The 15,098-nt window shown below is 43.9% G+C and overlaps 1 protein-coding gene across 1 annotated transcript in view; it reads right to left on the reverse strand.

The window, feature by feature from the left end:
• Positions 1–8,888: 8,888 nt before the first annotated feature.
• trabd2b (TraB domain containing 2B) overlaps positions 8,889–15,098 on the reverse strand; it is a 72,494-nt gene continuing 66,284 nt past the window's right edge. The window contains exons 5-7 of the mRNA XM_084547647.1: positions 13,744–13,840; positions 11,237–11,521; positions 8,889–9,786 (exon numbers count right to left, since the gene is read on the reverse strand). Coding sequence (XP_084403773.1) covers positions 9,552–9,786; positions 11,237–11,521; positions 13,744–13,840 — 617 coding nt within the window. The 3' untranslated portion in view covers positions 8,889–9,551. The remainder of the gene's footprint in view (positions 9,787–11,236; positions 11,522–13,743; positions 13,841–15,098) is intronic.

The following is a 15,098-nucleotide window of genomic DNA, read 5'->3' on the forward strand; positions in this document are numbered from 1 at the left end:
TACTCTTCCTCTCTAACCTCCACCAGCTCCCACTTCCTGTGTTTTCATTTCTCCGTCGTCTTCTCTTTTTCTTTACCTCTATCTAGCTCTCTTTTTTTGTTTCGCCGCCTCTGTCTTTTCCGTCTCCCCTTTTCGCGCCCTGTCCGTCCCGTCGCTCGGGGACAGCAGCGAGCCCCACAAAGCTCCCTCGCGGCGGACGGTGGCGGTGTTTTGCGAGAGGTCAGTGTTATCTAAACAGACCCATTGGGCTATTTGCTATAGCACCCTCCATCAGGCAGGAAGCTCTGAGGAATCAGCCCATCACTTCAATCAGCCACGACAGCATACAATGAATTTATAATGGCGGGAGCCGGACGAGGAATGAAATCAGATGAAAACCGAGAGAGAGAGAGAGAGCGAGAGAGACGGTGTGAAAGAGAGGGACAAAGAGGAAGAGGGGTTGGGGAGGACAAGAGAGCTGAAAGATGGAGAGCGAGAGAGGGCGAAGCGAAAAGCCAGAGGAGGGATCACTTTCGGTCTGTGTCAATGACCACTATGTGGGGGAGTGTGCTGTTTGTTTGCGGCCTGAAACAAACAAGTGATTGTTGAGGAGTGAGGAGATGAACCGTGACTTTGTTTGACAGTAAACTGTACAGTATTTGTGTGTGGTGAGGTTACAGCGCACTCACACAGTTCATAGGCACATGTTTCTGTTTGAGTATGATACATACAGTAGACGCTCCACGCATTTGTGTATGTGCACGTCCAGGTGTGTGCACTTACGTATTTATTGGCCTGTTTGCAAAGAGAAGTAGTAATCTTATCTCCGTGCAGAGGGTAAGTACATGTGACAGTAGATATATACAAACTCTTGATCGGTATCTTGATAGATTGTCAGATAATGACTCCTCAAGCCGATACGGACAATTGCTTCAATATGTATGTTTTCTTGGCTGATGTGCAGACAGCTTGGCTAGGTGCCACCAGCTACAATTCACGGTCCAAAAAGCTGATCGCGGTCCAGCTTCGGCCTGGGCTGACTTAACTGCAGGCGCCCCCCTCCTCACTCCCCAGCACAGCCTCTGACCTTTGACCACATTAACCGGTGCAGACCGACTCATCTCTCGTCTCTTATCACCTGGAATCAAACATTAAAAGAGGGAGGGAGCCAGAGTTACTCATAAAGTCGGAGAAATATGGGCACAGAAGGGAGAGATAAAGACGGTGAGAAGTATGGAGAAGAAACGCTAGAATGACTCAATCCCAAGGACGCAAAGTCAACATGAGGATGAGAAGTAGTCGGAGGAAGAGGCTAAAAAAATGAAGAACTAAAAAAAATAGAACTTGCAACAAACACAGCGACACCACATCATCGCCTGATGCACACGTCGCTTCCTGCCTCCCTCCAAGTTTGGCATCTAAAACGAGCGGGGCGGAGTTCAGCTGTAGGCAAACAGGCCATTTTACGAGTGCCATTCTGCAATTAGCTGTTACCTTGACTGTCGTGGTTTTAAGAGCGGCTTGGCCTTGGAGTTACCTGGATACACCTGGAGACGAGCGATAAAAGGGGCTGGGGGTAGTAGAAACTCAGGGTGGGAGGTAAGCTCCTATCTGAGCGCCCGCAGCTCTGCACCCAAAACTCCCATCTGTTTGTGTGCCGCGCCGCGACTGCTGGCGCCCACCCACACACACACCGCCTATCTTGTCTGTCTGCCTCCACGTCTGTACGTCTGTCTGCCTCTGTGTGTGCTGTAATAAAGCCGACTTGTCTCAGTAGTTTCATCAGCTAAACCTATATATGTTGCGTGGCTGTCCCCGCATGCACGCACACACACACAGCTCACGGTTTCAGGCAGGTGGTTTGCTGATAGTGATGGGTAGGAAAATATTTGATGTCCCCCGCCTGGCCATTTAACATTCTCACCCCATGCTCTGACCTTAAAGACTGTGCATGCATGCATACAGCGTGCACAACTTTGTGTGTGTGTCCGCGTGTGCGTGTACTCTTTGCTCATGTGGATCCGCACGGTGCACGGCTGTGTGTGTGTGTGTGTTGTTTTTTTTTTTCCGCTTAGCTTTGCGCCCCAGCTAGCCCGTCAGACACCTCTCTCCGCACACAAACACAGCCCCATTCAGACAAGCATGCTCGCACAAAAACGAACACTGTCCTATTAGCGGGGACTTATCAGAGCCCATTTGACCTCCACCTTCTCCCTGACCTCTAGCTCCATCCCTTGGGAGACCCAGTCAGCAAGGCGAAAAGTGTGTGTGTGTGTGTGTGTGTGTGTGTGTGTGTGAAAGGATATGGAGGGGGTGGAGGGTGGGATGGGGGGGCTGCTGCACCGTCTGACTGTGAGCAAACACTGATGGTCAAACACACACAGCCTCCTCCACCCATTGAATTCTCTCTCCCACTCCCATCTCCTCACTCCCCTCTTTAGTGACATGCATAGGATCAGGTCACTTCACCCCTTCAGTCTAATATAGCCCTAAAGATAGAGAATAATACAGTAGGAAGGCAGTTTAGCAGCAGGGTTAAGTAATGTATGTCAATGTATGCCGTTTACGTACCTTTTTTTTTTTTTTTTTAGCTGGAGGTAAAATCCATGTAATTGTCTAGATCCGGCACTGCTGACAACTACGTGTCATTAGATATCACAGTGTTTGACCAAATATGGCAGTCAAGCGTCTTTTATCATATTTATACCGTTGCAAAACATAATATATTATAAAATATACGTCAACTGAAAGTTTGGAGGAACAAACTGTTTTGCTGGGCGACATCCACTACGATGAAATTGATATTGTACACACATACAAGTTACTCCCATGCGAAACCTCTGTCTTTACCCGCGGAGAGAGACCGAAACCAAATTGCACCTCATTTTCCTCCAGCAGACGACCTGCCAATTTCAGCGTTCATCCAAAAAACTGCCCCAGTCACCAGCCTCCAGCACAATCGCCCGACCATTTCTGTTTTCAAAAAAAAAAAAAAAAAAAAAAAAGAGTAACTAACATTACGTCAAGCTGCGGTCTTCCCCTCACAAATCTTGGATGACGGAAAATGTAGACATATTGCTCGAATTTCTATTGTGTAAACTTTGAATATTGCACTTTCCTATAAATCTCCTACCTCCTTCAATCGAGTTACCAGTTTTTCCACCGGCCGGCGGACCTCTGACGCGTTCGATCGAGCCAACTTTAGGTTCTGTGGAGTTTTACACTCCGCAGAATTTTAAACCAGGAGAAAAGATCTGCTTTTGTAAGGAAAAGAGCCTTTTGTCATTAGAGCGGCACAGTGAGCACTTTCTTGCGAGTTCTTTCTTCTTCTTTTTTTTTAACACTCCTCCGTTCTGTGTTCTCCAGCAGACAGCGTCTTCTATTGAAAGGGAACAATAGGGTTCTTAATCAGTGGACCTTTCCCCCTCGCCTGTTCCTGGGTCAACTGATGGCCCACACTGCTTTGTAGCAAGTGAACGGCATAAAATATATGTTTATGAAAAGGAGAATTAATCACAGTGGGTATCTTTGGATAAAGTCATATTTGTTTTTTGTACCCTTTCTCCAGCTCTGTCTAGGAGGGCTTTCATGTGGCTGTAATTACCATATTTCATTAGTGTGTGGAGTGTCACCGCTGGAGCATCAAAGCGGTTGGCTCTTCGTATGTGCGGCAACCACTGCCAGGGAAGTACACAACTATCTGTTTTTTTCCCAGAATAAATTCGCCCTCGCCTGTTTTTGAGTGCACTCTCTCCCTCAAGCTGCTGTCGATATCAAAGAGAACCCATTCCGCATGTGAAGTGCCCCTTGTGCAGAATAATAAAGCAGTGCATCATGGCAAAAAACTGTGAAACACAACACTCTCACCACCATCCTTCAATGCACACGCAGGGGACGCACATGCAGCATATATACGTGGACGCCTGGACACACAAACACACGCGGTATTCCTCTCTCCTTTGTAGCTACTTTCCTCTCCTTGGTACACATTCGCTCCTTCCACCTCTGCACTTGAAAACAAACTATTTCGTCTCGCTGTGTGTTGCGATACAGAACGATAGCGCAACATATATGTTTGCTATTCTCAGAATTTATTTACAGCACAATATGCGTGTGCTGTATAGATTTACACGCACACTTGCCAGTTCATTAGGCACATTAGTGAGCAAATGCATCCTAATATAGCATTTGTGTTCAGCATTTGTTTTAAAAAGCAGAGAGCTGTTGATTCAACCTTGTTCTCATCTTGGAGGCTGCATTTATTGTCACTAGTGTATCCGATGTTTTGTCAAGTGAGTGTGCATAATGCTGTGTTATGTTATAAAATAATCTAATAAATTATAGTTTTTGTAGCTTTTACCTCTGTGCTGTAGATCTCAAGTGTCCAGTTAACAAGAAAAAAAAAAATACGATGTTGTAGTAGGTTACACATTCCTTTATCAAGAAAACAATTGTCAGAGTAGTTTATCCTTTTAAGCTGCTGTCAAACTAGTGAAGCAGCTCAGGCTTCAAGCAGGCTAGGCTAAATTAAGTGTAAGGTGATTCAGAATAAGCAACACTTGACTGTATTCAAGGTATTTAAAAGAGAGATCAACCTGTGCATCAGTACTGCCTTATTTTAAGTGCAATAAATTAATTCTACTATGACCTCACATACTGCAGAGGCTGCTACAGATATAACTAAAAATTATTTATTTATTCTCTACTTTACACAGTGAAGGCGATCAAGCTTTAAACCAAAGCTACACCGTGACCCCTTTTGTCATGAGCGTACACCTTCACCAAATGCTGCCTCGCCTTCGAGACTTGCACCTGACCTGTGTTAAGGCGCCACAAGGCCACAGGGCTCAGTCTTGCGGCTCAAAGCCGCGCATCTTCAAGGGGACTCGGACAATGGGAGAGAATAATGTCTCAACCAGCACAAACACAGATGAGCCGCGAGTTAGCAGAGCGCCTGCAAACAGCACCGCTTTTGACTCCGCTATCAGGCGGGATTATCTGCAGGGAGAGGAGCTATCTGCCCTCGGGCTAAACACACTTTTGTTTTCCCAGAGCTTTATGGCTGCCCTCGGCTAGACGGAGAATCAAAGCTCTCTGTGAAACACGGGGTGAGACTCACCACACCGGACATGGTTAGAACTCATAATTACAGATCTAGTGACAAAAAGCATCTTACAAATATCCATGCATGCACAGTACAGGAGATTAACTGAGAGGCAGAGTTGTGAATGGGAACGTCGTTAGTTGTGTCGATTGTGTGAACAAACTCCTTGCGTGAGATGCAACTCGACAATAAAAGCAACACGCACTTGAAATGCTCTTAACAGCTCCATCTACCTGAGATCGATGCTCTCCTTGGCTCAGCTGACTTTCACTCTTTATTAGGTATTGATCAAAGTCAAGGTTACGACACGTGTATCTTTCACTATTTTTCTTTTTTCCCAGTAATTTACAGTCCACAGCTTTGGACAGGAGTCAACAGATGCTCCCTTGTGTCTTTCTTCCCATCTTTCAGTGAGCCGTGAGCTGTCAATGAGCACCTGAACGTCCTCACAGGGCGAACACGACAGTTTGATTCTTAATCTTTTTAGCAGAGGTGATTTTTAACAACTTCCTGGTCTCCTTTGAGTCAAGTCAATGGGTCTGAAGCCTGATCCACTGCAGGCCCACTAAGCCTTAACCTTGGAGGCCCCCACTGCCACCTCCCTGAGAGGCCCAGGCCAACAGGGAAGGAGATGGGGAGGAGAGGAGGAGGAGGAGGAGGAGGAGGAAGGGGGGGTGGGTGGACAAGGGGGTGCCTGAGGTGTGTGGAGAAACCAAGGGCCTGCCACATTATATGCTTTAACATGACTGGCAAATCCACCACGGTTAAACAAACTTAACCTTCATTTGTGAAACGGTGCAAATCAAAGGGCAAAAAACGACTTGTGCAAGTAATTACCACCGGGGGAGAGCAACAGGGCGAAGGAAGGATGGAAGAGAGGAGGGGAGGGAGGGGGTGAGGCAGCGGCGGCGGTGGCGGCGGCGGGGGTGGTGGGGGTAGGGTGCTCGGGCTCACGGACAGCGAGGTGTTAACAGGTTGAATGGAAGGAAATGGGAATCATTTAAGGTGAGGGGCATTTTTAATGAGTTTGTTCAGAAATTGATTTTCCACTGTAATCTTTTATTTATATGCGGCTGGCGGCGTGTCCCCGGCAGAGTGAGGGTCAGCCCTCAGAGCACCCTGTCAAGGCCCCCACTCCCTCAAACAACACCCCAAAGCCCAGGGAAAATGGTATTCTAGCTAAGGCAAATATTGTCCCGTCTTGGCTTAAGGGGCGAAAAAGCTGTTTGTTCTAAAAAACTTGCTCCGCTCTGGTTTTGAAAGAGGGGAAGACTCAACTGAAAGAAATTAAAACTGGAACAAGTGTTTAGTGTCATTATTAATTCTGCTCAATTAATATGTACGGAAAGCATTTAATTAATTAGTAACCACTACCAGTTTAAATTAAACCACATACTAGAAATAAAATTCAATCTACTTCTTTCACAATATTTGCAGTTCATGTTTTGTCACATTAGTAAATGTATTAAAACACATAAAATCAGTTTAATCTGTGAAAGAATATTGCATTTTATTTATTGGGATAATAATATTTAAGGAAATACCAGTATGATAATGGTGTATGCAAACATTTCATTATGAGCCAGGTAAAACAATTGTTTTAAAAGTGCTCAGTAATGTAAGCTCTTTGGACGAAAATACAATTTATATTAAAAAATGTTTTATATAGTTTAAATGCTCCTGGTAAAGCAGAAGGTGTAACAATATGAAATAAATTAGAAAGAGCAACGTGATAAATGATTAAAAACCAGTTCTATAATTTCTACAGATACATGTAGAAATTCAACAGTATTTATAAATTTGAGAATATCATTTTTCTTGTGACTATTTCTAACCTTGATTCACAATAATATGTACATGCGCAGTTTTTTTTTTTTATTGGCCTAAAATGCACAACGTGAATATTTATTCTAAATAATTGGTTGACATGCGTCTATATGAACATTTTAAAGGCATATGCAGTTTTCCAAAAGCAGTGCACGTCTGTCTCCGTGCATGTCTTTACTCTCAGGCTGGTCGTGAGGCCTTTAGACTGCTTCTCATCTGAGCTGCTTTGTGCAGCATGTTGCTGTAGCGCCGTTTAGTGGTAGAAGTGCTAACTGCAGGGCTGTCACTGAGCCGTGTGGTCAGAACGACTCAGAGGCCCTTATGTTTAAATCCAGAGTAGTGAGAAGGACTTAGGAATATTATTATTTTTTTATATATAATAATTCATCTTCAAAGTGACTGATTCATCCTGTCCAACCAGAATATCCTGCTTTTTTTTTTGTGCCACTCATCTGGAGCACTTCAGGGGTGAAGTGTCTCGCACAAGGACAGTGAGGACACTTAATAAAAGAGTGGAGAGCATTCATCCTTCACTTTTCTTGCCTATATTTTCATCATGATATTAAAGTTGTAACTGTCAGTGTGGAGGATGTGTAATTCTTCAGTATACTGCTTTTTTTTTGGTCACATTTATTTGCATCAGGATAACATCTGGCCTACGGGGACACCCGCTTAATGAACCAGCGCTTCTCTTGCTATGAAGGTCCAAATATCGGTTGTTGTTTTTTTTAACTCTCAACTTTATTGGAAAAATTTTACTTTCAACTATTGTGATTCAAAGAATCCAACTGAATCATCTTGTAATGTAGGCTCACTGAACAGGATCGCAGTTTTTTTTTTGTGACTGTGATCAATACGTTGTGATACAATAAAATATATTATGTAGTTATCCATTAGCCTACATCAGGGGTCTTCAACGTTTTCCAGGCCAAGGACCCCCAAACTGATGGAGAGATGGAGCACTACTTATGTATATGTGTATTTAAAGACATTTAAATTTGTGGAAAAAAATTGCAGGGGGACTATTAAAAAAAATGTCGAATCAACCAAAACTTTCGCGACCCCCTATTGAAGACCTCTGGCCTACAGTTACTAGAGGTCTGAGCCACTTGTGACCGCCTTCTTCCAGCAGTGTGAACACACAATGTGTCCGGGCCACACTGATGGACTGCCAAATGTGTAGATTTGCCTCATTCATTCAGAAAACTCACACATCCATCCATCCATCTAACCATCCATCCATCCAACCATTATGAATGACCGCCAGAGTGTGTGTTCAGTAGAGAGAGCCTTTTGATCTCTTTCATCCTTGCAGCAGAACTGTGAATCACGAGTGGTCTCTTGAGACGTACCGTATGTGGAGACACACTACTTTAATGCTATATGTGAGCATGCGGAACTCAGAGACGCCCACTTGTGATCTGATCGCTCAGGAAGCACGTTAGTCACAGGTCTGAACAGGACCAGGGTTATTTCATTGTTAACATTCACCCTGGTATCGATAAGTGTAAAAATATAACATGGCTTTAACGATTGACTAATATTCTTCTGGAGCGGGAATGCTATTTCACCTTCTCAACTTTCTTAACATCTCTTTCTCTATAACTGAGTGACTATTATTGGTTCATTTCATTTTGCTGCATTGCCTGAATAAATACATCCATGAGCCACAAACTTATGGCGAGTGATTTCAGTTTTGGCCAGGAGGTGGCAGACTGAGATCACCATTTGCACAGGTTTCCTCTTCAATGCTGGAATCAGAAGAAGCAGAAAATTGCAAAGCTGGACCCGTTTAAACACAGTCTTTCAACACATCTTTTTTTTGCTATTGTTAAATATATCACAGGAGTTTTAAAAATCAAAAACATCTCTTCATAGAAAGCAAACAGGCGGTTGTCATCTCTTTTATTCTGTGTAAAACTCCCTTTAAGAGCCTGTTATGAATTTATTCAGGATTTTTATTTTATACACACTATTTGGTCTAAACGAATTATTCTTTGGAAAGAAAACACATCATTCACTTTTTTAAAGTTCTTTTTTTTTCTTTAATCTTCAGAAAGCAAGAAAATATACTCTTTTCTTCCAGAAATAATAAATATACAATATTTCTTTATGAACAAAATGCACAATTTACAAAGTGGCAACTGCGTGCTCTCTCCTCATACACAGTACTGTAGCATTCAACTCCTTTATCACAGAGTTATGATTAGTATGTTCTACTCTCATTATTAAGGTCAGTCTTATTTTCTTATACAGTATTAAGGTTTTCATTAGGTAGAAGACTCCAGCGCTTCAAAATTACATTTCTTCATCGTCCTACATGTTTGTTATTCTATCTTAATACTTTTATGAGGTTTGGACTCCAACACAGTCGTGGCTAGAAGCTTATTCCAGACATTGTGAAACTTGAGTTTTTAAAGCATTTCGACCAGCTGCCCCTGATCTCTCCGTGTGGAGGAGGCCGACAGCAGGACCGTCCCTCCTGAGGACGTCTTATCCTGACTGGAAATATTCCTCCACTTCTCGTCTGCGTGTGCTGATGGTCGTTGCTTGTTTTGTTTTTAATCAGGTGCATTGCCACTGCTCTGGTGTGGATGCAGTAGTCTTAAGTGTTTGTCTGTGAGATAAGGCAGTCTGATGGTCAGGAGGTGAACAGAACGTGTGATAAAAGCCAGGCTAAAAGACAAGACAGTGTGAGCGCGCTGTGGACTAAAGCTGGATGGGCCGATGTCGGGCTAGGTGGAGTGGAGGAAGGAGAGCTGGGGTGCTGCTCTGTCGCGTACATATCCATCCGTCTGCGCTGCTCTTGATGGGTCAGTGGAGGGTCCACCGTCACGTAGCTGTTGATTATCCTGACACTGGGTGGTGGGGTAGTGCTGCAGGAAGAAGAACACAACAAATGAGTTGTCTTTTTACTCCTCAGGAAAACTTTTTGTAAATACTGAAATTTACTTTTTGCTTTGTTATATTAAGATGATCGACACCATTCTCATGTCTATACAGTCCATAGTGTATGTAGATAAAACATATGGGGCAAGCACAGACAGTGAGGATGGATTTTTTTATTTAAACTTCTTTATTTAAATGCTTCTTTAACCCATGTGTGCAACAGTATTTTGACTGTGATGACTTTTTTTGTGATGACAAGTTCCCATCCATAGCATATCCAATCCATTCTCAGCAATGGATTCCTTTTCACTTGGGAACATGCATGATTCACTGCAGGCCGGCAGCTAGCCTTAATTATAATCGACTACATAAAAATGTCAGTTTCCTTGGAATGCGTCCACACGTCAGGCTGTTTATGTTAATTCCCAATCATGCCGTCTAAAATGAGACTTTATCCAAAACAGCCCCTTTGATCGTCAAAAATGTGCAGAGACCCAATAAAATACATGCAACCGAAACAATTAACTGGCCTACCACAGCGGCGAAATCGCTATGCATGACAATTTCAAAGAAAAAACTGGGTCTGGGGCTTTCTGACAAGAAAAGTACAAGGTCTCCCGTACCACAGTGGCTAATGGTTAGTATGATAATGACACTTTCCAGTGCATTTGCAAGTTGTAAACAGTTAGTTTAGACCTAGTCTAGACCGAGAAAACCAAACAACATAGAGTTATTCTCAAATCCAAGCAAAAGCAACCTTTTACAAATAAATAATGCTGCGGCACTTCCAATTACAAATGGCTCTACCTCTGTTAAATCTGGCATTATGAAAAAACGTCTGAATAAACGGTGGAACATATACACCGATCAGGCATAACATTATGACCACCTTCCTAGCAGTGTGTAGGACTCCTTTGTGCCTCCAAAACAGTTGTGACTCATCAGAGAATGGTCATGGGCCTTCTGAGGGTGTCCTGTGGTGTCTGGCAACAGGATGTTGTTAGTCGGGGCCTTTGGGTCCTATGGGTTAAAGGGAGGGGCCTCTGTGGATCATCCCACAGATACTTGATCAGTTTGGGATCTAGTGAATTTGGAGGCCAGGTCGACACCTTGTGCTGTTTTTCTTGTTTTTTGAGTTGTTCCTAAACTGTTTTTGTGTGTGTGTCTCCATCCTGCTGGGGATAGCTGCTGCCATCAAGGAGTGTCATTGCTATGGCGTGGGGGTGCCTGGTCTGGTCTAGGTGGGTGGTACATGTCTAAGTGACATCCTCATGAATACCAGGTCCAAAAGTTTCCCAGCAGAACAATGAATTGTTACAAGATGGTCAATGTTATTTACGTCTCCTGTCAGTGGTTTTAATGTTGTGGCTGATCATAGTCTAATTCTTTACAGGCGTCCACAAAAATTTATTTATTATTTTATAAAGCTGATCTCACCTATCCCCGATGCGAACCCACAGGTCACTGAAGAGTCGCGGTCTCCCATGGCCGCGGTGGACCTTGCGAGGCCGCTTGTGTCGCCCAAACTCCTCCAGCTGGCTCAGGCTGTCGGGGAGCAGCATGTGAGGCAGCTCTTCCTCTCCGAGGCCCAGAAAGTCGTCTGGGTCTTCCAGCTCCAGCTCCGTCTCCACACTGGTCGGCCAGCTGGTGGGAGACAGCGTGCTGGTGTCAGTGCTCTCCTTGCTGCTCTCTGCTGCAGGTGTCTCCTGATATTTCTTACTCCTAGACCAGGGAAGACAGGACAGAGGAGTCTGTGAAACCTCATTTTTCACTATATAAATTTAAGGTTTATTCACCGAAACATTTCACTTAAACATTTCACTTGCACATGACATGAAAAACTAGCTTCATTTGTGTTTCTGTGCACTTTTCCAAGAATTCCAACTTGCTGCCAGCAAATGTTATTGTTTGTGGTTTCTGACCACTCAATTGCTTTCCACTTATAAGCCCTGACTTCAATCAAGGACATGAACACCACAAGGGAAGCCTTGCCCCTATTAACGAGGTCCTGAGTGGCTGGAATACCCAGTGAGCAACATTAGAGGAAGCTGTAACTCTCGCAGCCGTACTTTGTGCATCAAAAATTGACGTCTGACCAAAGGAGCCCACCCAGAATCTCTGGCCTCGCTAAAAACTTTAGCCATGCCTCTTCCACACATTACTCATACTTTCTCCTTTCTGTTTCTTTTCCTGTCAATGTGGCTGCGTGTGACTTTAAAGATAGGACATCTAAAACGTGTTATACACGACATCTGAGGGATGAGTGGAAGAAAAATACGTCAAGAGGATTTCTAATGCTGGTGTCAAACATTATTAAACATTCTATTTTGATGTGTAAATTAACTTTATATTGTGTGATATGAGAGATCGTAATAGACCAGCACTCATGCACAATTAGTTTTGTCTTTCCAGTCAGTATAAACCCGATGGTCTGTATTTCTGCTTCTAAACGCTCTAATGCCCCTCATCCAAGCAGTCCTTATAGCTTGGTCAGTGTGATAATAGCTCCAGGCCTGCGGTCAAGCTACTGTGGAGCCAAACCTAGCTCTGGTCTGCTCTGCCTGTCAGTCATACTGTATAATCACTCTTTAAGACATTTGGAGAGTGGGTTAGAAACAGTCCAGGTCTCCAGCTAACAGCTTTCATAAACACCTCAAATTCAACCGTCTTGTGGTGTGCTTTCCCTCTCCTGTCACATCACCTTGCATCGGGACGCTACAAGTGCTCGCGCGCAAGTGCGTGGCTGTGTGCGAGCGCGGCACACACAAGTGTTTCGTGACCACAGCCAGCCAGCCGGTCCACTTGTCAGCTTTTAAACCACGAACCACTGGCCGAAGGTCACAACTGTGCAAACAGGGTGGAGGGAGATAGGGAGGCTACATTTACAGCTGTAATTTGCAGTGAGGAGTTAGTAAAACGCTCCAGCTGGATGGATGGGGATGTTTTTACTGTTTCAAAAAGGCTTCTTAGTGTGCCTTGTTTTTCCACTTTCACTTGAATTCAAGTGGCTGTTGTTATTATTTTATGGGCCCATGGATTAAGCCCCTAGGTGAGATTGGAGCTCATCTGTGCCAAGGAGTTTGGGCGCACACACACAGATAATAAGAGGGGTTGTAGAAGGAACACTGCAAAGCCAGCACCAAATCTCTGTGTGAGTCAACTGTATGTATGTGAGTTTAAACGAGTGCAAACCTCCTGCCTTTGCTCCTTGGCATTGTGCATCACCTCATGTGTATGAAAATGTGTTTGTGTGTTGTGGTGAGAGCAGGCAGAACCTGGCAGCTCACATTTGGCAGCCACAGGAGAGAGGAAGGTGAGGGAAGGAGGGAGCAAGGGAGGAAAGTGAGGGAGTTGATGAGGTATCAAAGGATTTCTGCATAGCTGAGCTTTATTTGTTACAGAACACAATTTGGCCCCTATCTGCAATGCGCTTCAGCAAATTCACCGAGGTTAAATTCCTAAACTCTGGAGAGAATTAGGCGGATGTGGACTGGCTAAGTTGTGAGGGGGGTGGGCAGTACAGATACAGATACATATCCACAGGCTTGCCAAAAATTATGAGTGCACAAATGCTCTGATTCAGAGTCCGTAGTATCATATCATCGGTGTGATGCTAGTACATAACTCCCTGTCTTTTCTCATTCATTATCTTGTCAGGCCAGCAGATTCTCATGGTTTAGTTTTTGAGTGTAATCCGTGACTGATTACCTGCACAAAACGGGAGTCAGCCAATACTCGGACTCCAAAATAAAACAACATATATCATTGTCACCAACTCAGTCCCTGATGTAAAACAGTTAGATTTCTACGGAGAGACCTAAGCAACCACCAGAATTAGGCGTTTTTAGAATCTGTGTTTTTGTGTGTTTCTTCGTAACCACAGTACTTTAATGAAATGACACGCTTTGTCTTCTGTCACAGTGCACTCTTAACTGCTTACTCACTCGGTGACTGGCTCTTGATGATCAGAGGGCGTGTGGATGATCTCGTAGCCGTCCTGTCTGAGGATGTCCAGCACACTGTGGTTCCCCAGGAAGTGACCTAACGGCAGACAAAACAAAAAAAAATAAAAAATCAAAGGTCATGACAGATTTCAGGGAAGAGAGAGCATTAAAACCAGTTTCTAGCTGAGCAAGCATTTTGTCCTTATGACTCAACTTTTTAATGTGTTTTTCCCAGAATGAAACGTCCACACATTTTACCAAAGTCTGGTTGGTCAGTCTACCATTTTAGTTCAATATTTAAATATTTAAACTGGATGGACTGCCATAAAGTGTTATACAGACTTTTACCTGTGCGCAGTAATCCTTCATATCAGATCCGTTAAACTGTTTAAATTGGTTTAACAGAACTGCTGTCAAAGACATTGTGACAGAACATCCTCAAGGTTACCAAACAAAACTAATGAACGCCACAGGATGAGCCACTATTAACTGTCCAAACATGATTGTTTTTGGACATCATGTGTTCATCCCCACTTTGTCAAATGGGCGTAAGCACCGACTGGAAGTTTGATTCTGGAGTATGGACTCTGGCAGACTGCAGGGCGCAGGTCAGGACTCAAACAGCAATGTACCTGGTAACGCCTGCAAAATGCATTCTGGGATACCTGGCACAAGTTACCTCCAGCCATATGCATCCTTAATTAAACGGCGGGGCAAATACCCACCCAGGTATTTGGACTGTACTTGGTCTGATGCATACTTAAAACTGGAACAGAACTTGGGCAGCAACTGATGATGTTTCACAAGAACACAAGTGCAGACAAGAGTGCATATTTATAAACGCCACAATGTCACAAGCAGCAAAGGCACAGCCTTAATTTGCAAAGGGCTGTGGCGTACAGCAGCTCATTTGCATTTAAAGCCTCAGAGACTGCAGCCGTCCATTTGGAACAGGTCTAAAACCAGAGTCACACAAACATGGGTAGAATGAGCAATATTTCGATCTGGAACTTGAAATGCACATTCTCGTGCCACATGAGACTTACTTTGAATTGCTATACACAATAAGCAATATAACGTGGGACCTTTAATGTGCTGCAGAAAATAGTCCCAAAAGTGTGATACAAGCAACATTGATACACACTGAACACTGATGTTTGACACAGATGAGAGCAAAGAGGACATTATTCCATGCTAGGCGTTGGGAACCTTATAGAAGTCAGTGACAGTACCACTGAAGTACCGAGTGTAGAATCTGTGATACAACAAAGACTGTTTGAAGGCATGCTTACTCTTTATCTATTGGGCTCACTTGTTGTTTTGATCCTATATTGTTGGCACTCAGCCTCTTGCCT

Source organism: Chelon labrosus (assembly GCF_963514085.1).
Source record: "Chelon labrosus genome assembly, chromosome: 7".
In the NCBI taxonomy this organism is placed as follows: Eukaryota; Metazoa; Chordata; class Actinopteri; order Mugiliformes; family Mugilidae; genus Chelon; species Chelon labrosus.